The sequence below is a fragment of the Pyxicephalus adspersus genome, chromosome 1, assembly GCF_032062135.1.
Source record: "Pyxicephalus adspersus chromosome 1, UCB_Pads_2.0, whole genome shotgun sequence".
Classification (NCBI taxonomy): domain Eukaryota; kingdom Metazoa; phylum Chordata; class Amphibia; order Anura; family Pyxicephalidae; genus Pyxicephalus; species Pyxicephalus adspersus.
Window position 1 is genome coordinate 19,236,741 of NC_092858.1, and position 9,035 is coordinate 19,245,775.

Consider the following 9,035-nt stretch of genomic DNA (forward strand, 5'->3'; position numbering starts at 1 on the left):
TTCTCCCCCTCCCCTCTCCATAGAGCAGAACATCGCTCATTCATGCATTATGCAATCATTTGTCGTTGGAAAGGATTGTAAAAAGAAGGACAATTATTGTGCATGTGAATGCAGCCACACACTTTAAAGTGTAACCAACATTGGAGAACATTAACCTGTCACCAGATATTTTGCCCACATAGTTAAAAATGCTTTGACAAGATTTGGGCCAGCAAGCGTGCAGTATAATCTCCATTCAGTCTTTTAATGAGTTTGTACTACAAGTTACAGCATACAAACTCCCTATATGAGTGAAAAGAAAATACTGCACATATGCTCAACAGCTTTCACCTCAAGAGCAATATCTTGCTGGAGTAAAGGACCCGCAATTAAACCACTTTAAAACTAAAGGCACAGATAGGGAGGACCCTAAACTAAAATGGGGGGTTTGCATAAACCTCAAACATGCAGCCTAAACCTGTGTGGATTGCCAGTCCTTGGCACCCCCTATGCTTGCACTGCAGCAATGGACAAACACTTTGATGTGCGGTTTAGTGCAGTTTCGGTGTCATCACTGTACAGCAAGGGATTATGGGCCATCTCCAGTCCTCTAGCAAAACCTAGACAGCACCACTATGCAAAATGGAAGTCAATAGAAGTGGTTGGCCGTTCGAGGATAGCCAGATGCTACATGTCATTCAAGGAACAAAGCTACACCATGGAATGAGAACACACTTGCAAACATGTGCAAAAAATGGCTCCCAACTGCTCCCGTAAATTAAATGGGAGAAGTGGGGAGTGGGTTGGAAGTTGGGTAAATAAGCAAATCTTGATTTAGGCGAATACTCTCTGGGTACCTCTTCTTAAATTTTCAACACCTAATAATGGGGGGGGGAGGGGGACACCTAAAAAAATGAATGATACATGTCTTACCCTTCTTCAGCATCTCTGAGCATGATGTCCTTCTGGGCAGATTCCTGTGGAAAGCAGACCTAGCAAAATCCCCCAAGAAGACACTCCATTTATAGGAACGTCTCCTTTCAGCTGGTCTGAATCCCACAAGAATCATTCCAGAAAGAAGGTGATGCCATTCTTGTATAAGAAATGCAGACATATGTTGGGGATAAGTCAAGTATAACTCTCACTTTCTAGGTGCATATATCCTCTATAGAAAGTGAGTTGGGGAGGGGCTTCTGAGTGTAAGTGGTCTTTAAATCAGTTATATTAAAATGGACAGAATATGGCACAACAACAAGAAGTAGACATTAGACCCTGAACAAAGAGATCCAAAATATCTTTGAATAGGACTTTTCTTCTACGTGTATTTCTAACCTAGTCATTGCTTATTCACAAATAATCTTAGGTTTATTCTTCTGGCCTATCCAGAAACAGGAGTATATATTTTGGAGATCATGTGGAACTAATAGCACACAGGTGGACTCCACTCTTCTAAATATACAACTTCTCAAGGCAGCTGATTGCAGCAGAGCTTATTTATGGGTTTCACAGTAAGTGTCCCTCTACACACCAAGGCATGCAGGTATTTTACAGATGTGGCTATCTCTGTGTATTAACCCTAGCTGTAAATGTTTACCTATTGCTAAGGTTATGTTATTTTTAAAGTTTAAATACAAAGGTAAAATATAGCAGGGGACTTTATATAACGAAGTTAAAGATGTGGGGTGGTCTGTGTCCTTATTTGCTTTAATACCTGGAGATATAACTATGGTCCACAGTGTACAGATTTTATAGCAAAGCTTCAAACAACTGGAAAAAATACTCACCGTGTTACCCATAATTTCTGCTTTGACAATCTTGGCACCAAGTTTATTCATCTCGTCCTCAGTAAGAATTTGGACTGGAGGTGATCTTGTATCAGGTCTGGAGACATAAAAAACACACAGGATTAATCCAAGTATATAAACATTTAGAAATATCCACTACATGGTATGTAGAAAGTGGAGATGCGTAGAATGAAATACCCTAAATTGAACATACGAAGACCATTTTTATTGAAATACAGGATGCCTATTGCACATTTAAACAGAAATAAAGATACACTTTTAAGAGTCCATGAAGATCAGGTCATTATTGCAGAGAGGGGCAGGTGATGTTCCTTCTGCAATAACCCATCTTACCTGTCTGTCACTCCAGGTATCTGGAAAAAAGCTGATATGTGCATGCTTAGCTTCTGCTTTGATTGCCAGAACACCCAGCAATTCTGAGCATGCCAGGAATGAATGAACTGAAATTAGTTACAGCATCCCATCCCGGTCAATCAAAATGGCTGAAGATCCTTTATAGGAAGAAAGGAGAGAAGACGATAGCAGCCCCCTGTGAGGGAACGGAGACAGCTGAGCAACATGGGTTTAGTTCTTCTTTAATGGCATCAGGCTACAATGATTAAAATCATATTAGTTTCTAAAAATGGGCTTTCATATGATTTTGTAAATTAATTTGAATTTAAAAACACCAATTCTATACTTTTTGTCAGAAATGATGGGTAGAATGTCACTGTGTACTACTTTCTCCGACCTCCTTTGGTCTGTCATTGGAAACCCTTATTTAATATACAACTCTGCAGGCTTTATTGATAAATGTTTTTCAAACTTCCATACCATTAATCCCCGATTTCTACAATGATTAAGCAATTATCAGCATAATGTGACAGTGACAAAAAGAGGAATTGTTCAGGTAGAGATATTAAATGAAGCAGCTTCCGGTACCTCCTGCTTCACTCAAACCCTGGGCTATGACAGTTTATGCATTACTACTTTTTGTAGTTGAAATCGTTAATGCATGTCTTTCACCCCTTCCTCCCACATCGAGACATCCCAAAAAAGAAGGGTAGGAAGGATATGAACAATTGCAATACTATTGGGTATTGGTTGGAGCTTTAATTTTCAGAAAGGCCCTACATTGTGAACTTTTTTTTTTCCCTCAGTCTCTATAGGTATCCTGATCTCCATACTCATTCCGGGTCAGGAAGTCATTAAATCAGCGTAAACATAATTTACAAAAAGGATCAGCAATTGAAGCCTGTATATTTCTTTCATTGCAGGTTTCCTCTAACACCTAGACAACTAATTGTCTTGCAAGATAAATGTGTAAAATACTTTGCAAGATGAACAATGCTATTAACAAGTTTGCTGCTAATGAGTCTATGTGACTGTCTCCTGGAGTGTTGCAGGCAGTACACAGGCTAAATGAGCTCCATTAGCTACAAATTATCAGATTAACTATTTCAACATTATATAGACTTCAATCAGCTGCAGCATCTGAAATTAGATGGTGATGCCATGTTACTAATCACTCCAGGCTAGTCATGTGCTACTGTCAGAAAAACAAAGAGTTAAATGAGATCAGTAATTAGCGTCTGTGCTCAGTCCTTTTAAAGCCTGCAGAGCACATCTTCCCAAATGACAGCATTGGGGATTTTCCTGTGACAGAATAGATGTGTGTGGAAATCCATGAAACCTAAAGAAGCTGCATTGTTACAGAGGATACACCAGTGTGGATTCGTACAGCTTATGCTAAACTATGACGGAAAATCTATGAAAGTTGATAGCTGTAGGCTCATTGTGACCTGGTTTAAAATCACTAATCCCAAGCCTGGATATATTTATATCTCTATATAGTGCACAGGGCTCTTAAATTGTCTGCCTCAGTGTTACAGAGAGCAGACTAACTTGTTTAAAGCGCATTTCTAGCTTACCTATAGATGTATCCAACTCCCTGTTAAAGCTTCTAATGGGGTGTGAAAAATCTAGCCCTTTTCTATTCTCTGAATCAAGAACTGGCAAATGTAGACTTTTAAAATATTAAAAAAGGTGCCAAAGGATAGTATAGCTAGGCAATGTAGTGTAATCCCCTAAGAATAAGAAATAATAAGGCAACAAAAGGTAGGGATTTTGAGATATCTACACCAATAATTCATTAAAATCAAATTTTATTTCAATTATTTTCCTTAACACAATTTAACATATCAATATCTTTTGTCTTTTGAAAACGAGGACTATTTGATATTATGCACGTATCAACAGATTACATAGCCCTCACATATTCGATACATGTAAAACAAAATACAAACATATGTCACACCATAAAAACGTCAGCATAAGTGCTCAACAGTTCCAGCACAGATGAGGCATTTCGCAGAAAAAAGTCCGCTACATCGGATCATTTGGCAATACTGAGGCCTGAGTAGCACCACACTCAAGACCATGATAAAGTTTGATGTCCCCAATACCTCAAAAGCAGGTTGAAGACCATTCTGTAGCTTCATGTCCCAAATCATTCACAAGCAAGTTGGTACCATGGCCCCAGGGTATATGTAGTGTGGCCAACGATTATTGATCTGAATAGGCCTCTTTAAAGGGTTAAAACCAGGGACCTCCCTTGTTACAGAAGGGTATTACATTACAAAGGTTCCCAGGTGTTTTACGCCCGAACTTCAATTTTTAGGTGCGTATGCAGTACTCTACTGGTTACCATTTTACCTTCCAGGCAAAAAAATGCAGACTTTTCTTTCTCCAGTAAAGCTGTGTTTCAGGACCGGGGTGGCCATTGAGAATAATAACAGCCTGCCCTGTGCTTTTACCAGGTTAAAAGAAAGTTATTATTGTGGAAGCAAAGTCCCAATGAATTTTATTAAAGTTGAGCCCTAGGTAAAAGAAAAAAAGAACTTAAAGTGAAACTTTCAGCAAAAAAAAAAAAAAATGACCTTACCTTTTCAGGTGTAAAAATGTTGATCTCTCTACAAACAGAGTCTGGTCCTGCTCTGATGCGGATTCCTTTTTCTTTGCAAGCGCAAACAGGACCATCTTCTTTCGTCACCTGATGTTGCACTGCACACCAGCGAGATCAGGTGACCTCTGGCTCTCTTCTATCTCAGCAGCCCCATAGGTCCATTTTTGTGGCTTTAAGGTTTTATGTACTGTAGATTATTTTGTGCTTTCTGCACCTTGGTAGGTAAATTCACCTTCACATCTTGTGCTAAAGGCTCAACAGGGAATTAGAGGAAATCTCTCGTTGAAGTGAACAAAACTTAATCCCAGAGAATCATCCTTTTCTTCGCCATTTGATGTGACCGCTCAAAATGTTTTATTTCCACTCAGTGGTCACCAGGTGAAAGAAAGGAGTGAATCTCCACCGCTTGTTTGCTGGTAAACTGGGCGACTAAGGCTAGGTACACACGTGCAATAATTATAGTTAGAAAAGGAACAATTAACAACCGTTCAATAATTATTTATGATTTTGAAGGATCATATAGTGCACGGTTCTGTACATGCTGTAACGATACGATCGTTCAAATATAATTCACCAATAATGTACACACACTAGATACGATCGTTTGAACGATGCAGGAAGTGACGTGTACCAGAGAAAGTGTATCGCAGAACCATCCACGATCATTGGACACACAATAGATAGCAAACGATCGTCGCCCAATCAGATCAGCCCGGACAGCCGTCTGTTTCCAGCGACATTCCTTGTTCACCGGCGTTCTTAGCCTGTCATCGTGCACTTTTTTTGTTGACAATTGGTTATTACTTTGTACTCTAATGCAATACATATCTCATGCATTTGAACTGCATTGTCATTCATCCTAATGGGACCCAGATGATGCTTACAAGTGCATTCATTTTTGATGCTTTTTAAAAGTGGTGCATGCACAATTTTGCTTTCTGTTGTGGTGCATTGGCAGCCGTTAATAATATTAGGCTGCACTAACAAAATGCACACCAAGACAAACAGCAATGTACCACATTCTAAAACCAAATGAAATGCACAACCATAATGGGAACAGGCTCTTGCTATCATCTCTGGTAGAGGGGAGGAAGTTTCATCCTTTGATTCACTTAGGTCTGTTTCAAACACAACACAAAGTAGGAGCCATTATTCACATAAACAAGATATAATATGTATCAGATAAATATATTTTTTCGCCTAGCAGGTTTGAGGGATGGGGGTGTTAAAGAAGATTTTGTTGTTTTCTTTTTATAGAAATGGGCAGGTGTTTTATTTATTTATTTTAGAGGTATACTATGTGTTCACTTCACATGCAGATTGCCTATTCATATAGTCTATTGTGCAACTCCAGACACAATACTCTCCACATTTTTTCAAACTTGCCTACCTGTGTTCTTCTGTCTGATGAAACCCTCACTAATTCCCACCACTCCTATTGCGTTATACTTCCCTAACCTCCTAGATTGTAAACTCTTCGGGACAGGGTCCTCTCTTCCTCCTGTGTCACTATCTGTATCTGTCCGTCATTTGCAACCCCAAAATAATGTACAGCACTGCATAATATGGTGGCGCTATATAAATCCTTATTAATAATAATTTACCTTGCAATATTTAGCCTTCCCAGCTTTTTCATCTATGAAATCATAGATGCAAAGATGTCTGTGTCCCTCATACTAGAGGCAAGCAAATGAGAAGTAAAGATAGTAGATTGGTCATTGAGACAAAGATCTGGATTCACTGGTACAGCAGGGGGAGAATTTAGTGGGAGTCTTACCAGATGTGTGTATCACATCCACCTGGGACTGTCTAGTGCAGGGGTCGGCAAAGTCCAGCCTTCAGGCCAGATACGGCCAAGCTGGTAGTTCGTTCAGGCCTAATATATCGGCCAGGGGGCGTTAGGAACTACAGGAGCCGCAGCCGCCCGAGCTTGCAGTTGCTCCCCTATTGACTGCGGCCGGCGTTGATACTTCCACCGCCGCGGTAAATAGGGAAAGCTCCCTGAAGGTAAATCCCTCTCCTCCGCAATGCATACAGAGGAGAGGGATTTCACTTCGGGGGCGTTCCCTGGTGGTGGATGGAGCCATTAGGGAGGGTCTGACCTAGTGTGCTCCCGCCCACCCCAAAAAAGGCCAGTGGCCATAAAACTTTGCCGACCCCTGGTCTACAGCAATGAGGATCACTATAATGCCCCTTTTTTCAAACATGTGAAACAGACTAGAGTTTCAAAGCAGGGAAGAGATTGATCAGGTTACACCGATCTTTTGGAGCCAGCATCGCAGCAACTGCTTTCAATAGACGATTTATGTACCCAAAGATCATGTTGTTTAATCTGGAAGCCAAAAGGTCCACTTGTGTTACGGATTCTAGACTCCTATAGTCCAAATCTAGGAGGCGCTCACCTACGTTCAAATGCCTTCCGATAGTCTATGTCTGGTATAAGTACAGTGAACAAAGTTGGAACCAAAGTTTTGCCCAGATGTGGATCTGAACTACCACTCTTGCTCCAGCAAGACATTTAGTTCCTCCATAATTGTTTAATATACCCACCATCATGGCATTGTTCAGGTAATCCAGAGACTGGATTGATTTGATGCATGCTAAAAATTTTAAGGTGGAAGTATAGTTTATGGTCTCAAAAAAAAAAACAAGTGCGCCATCTACCATAATCATAATTGTCTTGTTAAGGTTTAGAACACTGCCAGGTCCACACTGGAAACAAACTGGTTTTGGATGAAATCCTATCTAAAGATTTTAAAGCGAAAAAGTACTTTGAGGTAGCAAAAAGGCTATAAGGTTGGTTCCAATCTTGGTGGAAAAAAGGTGGAAAAGCAGTTACAAACAGGGGATCTTTGCAACCCTAAATGTTCAGGACTTCATTATAAATTGCTAGCAAAAAAAGTTTTGTTTTCAGTTGATGGCATGATGCCAGTAAGTGCTTATTTTCAGGTGGAATGTTTTTTTCACTTGCCAATGTGAAAGATGTTCTGTGTTCCTCAAAGTAAGAAAAAATTACTTGTAATTTCTATTATTATTATTACTTAACAGGATTTATATAGCGCCAACATTTTGCGCAGCGCTGTACATTAAATAGAGGATGCAAATGACAAATACAGACAGTGACACAGGAGGAGAGGAACCTGCCCCTTAGAGCTTAGGAGGTGGGGAAATTAACACACAATAGGAGGGGAGATATGTAGTGGTGGGAAGTAGTGTCGGTTTCAAAAGACAGAAAATAATGGGTAGGCAAGTTTGAAAAAATGGGTTTTGAGTTCTCTTTTAAAATGAGCAGAAAGGAGGAGTAAGCTGATATGAATAGGTTAACAAAACAGCATAAAAAGAGGAGTACAGCTGAAAGCTTTCCTAATTGATAACCCCCTGCTGCTTCCAGTGGTTGTGCAAGCCCAAATCAGAGAAGTCAACAGAGAGAAAATATTTTTTCTTCCTCCTATCAAACTGAGCAGCTTCTCCTCTTTCTAGTTTCCTGTGGCTTAGCAGGGCAGATCTATTAGGCTTTTATCTTTTCTTCTCCGTATGTGCTCTAGCGATTCGGTTATACCAACCTCTGATATTAGAACTGGAGAGATGCTATGAAACGCAGAGCTTACTCATCTCCATGCTGGTAATGAAAATCTTTTCGAGTGACAGTAGACAGCATCCTATTACACCTTGTCCCGTAATAAAGCTGAAATTCAGGCAAGCAGTTGAAATACATGGACCTGATCTGTTATCTATGCCGAAATGTTTATAAATTTACTTAGGCCAGTCATGGCAGATTTCTCCCACACTGTACAGCCAGGCAGGTGACACTGCTATTTTCTGTATCATTATTGCAATTACACAACGGATTCCCTGGGCAGGCAGATGTAACTCGAAGCTGCCTAAACCTAATAACAAACTGTCAATAAAAATGGAAAAGTTCTAATTTGCAGAAATACATTAATATACCTTCCATTTTTACCATTTGATCTGCATTCTGCATTCGGTCTTGACCCAAAATATATATTATGAAATACGGTTAACAAGTTTCCTATTCTGCTTAACAGAGCAAACTGTCCACTAATTTCATAGAAACCCCCCAAAATTTCAAAATATTAGGTTGATACTTACAATGAGGGAAAGAAGTATTAGATCCCCTGCTGATTTTGTATGTTTGCCCTCGGACTAAAAAAAAAAAAAATGACCAAAATTGAGCTCTTTGGCATTAACTCAACTCGCTGTGTTTGGAGGAGGCGGAATGCTGCCTATGAACCAAAGAACACCATCCCCACCGTCAAACATAGAGGTGGACACATTATGCTTTGGGG

At 39.9% G+C, this 9,035-nt stretch overlaps 1 protein-coding gene across 1 annotated transcript in view; it reads right to left on the reverse strand.

Annotated features, from left to right (window-relative positions):
• Positions 1-9,035, reverse strand: part of CWF19L2 (CWF19 like cell cycle control factor 2) — a 74,432-nt gene that overhangs the window by 54,975 nt on the left and 10,422 nt on the right. Inside the window, exon 5 of the mRNA XM_072398648.1 lies at positions 1,574-1,860. Coding sequence (XP_072254749.1) covers positions 1,574-1,860 — 287 coding nt within the window. The remainder of the gene's footprint in view (positions 1-1,573; positions 1,861-9,035) is intronic.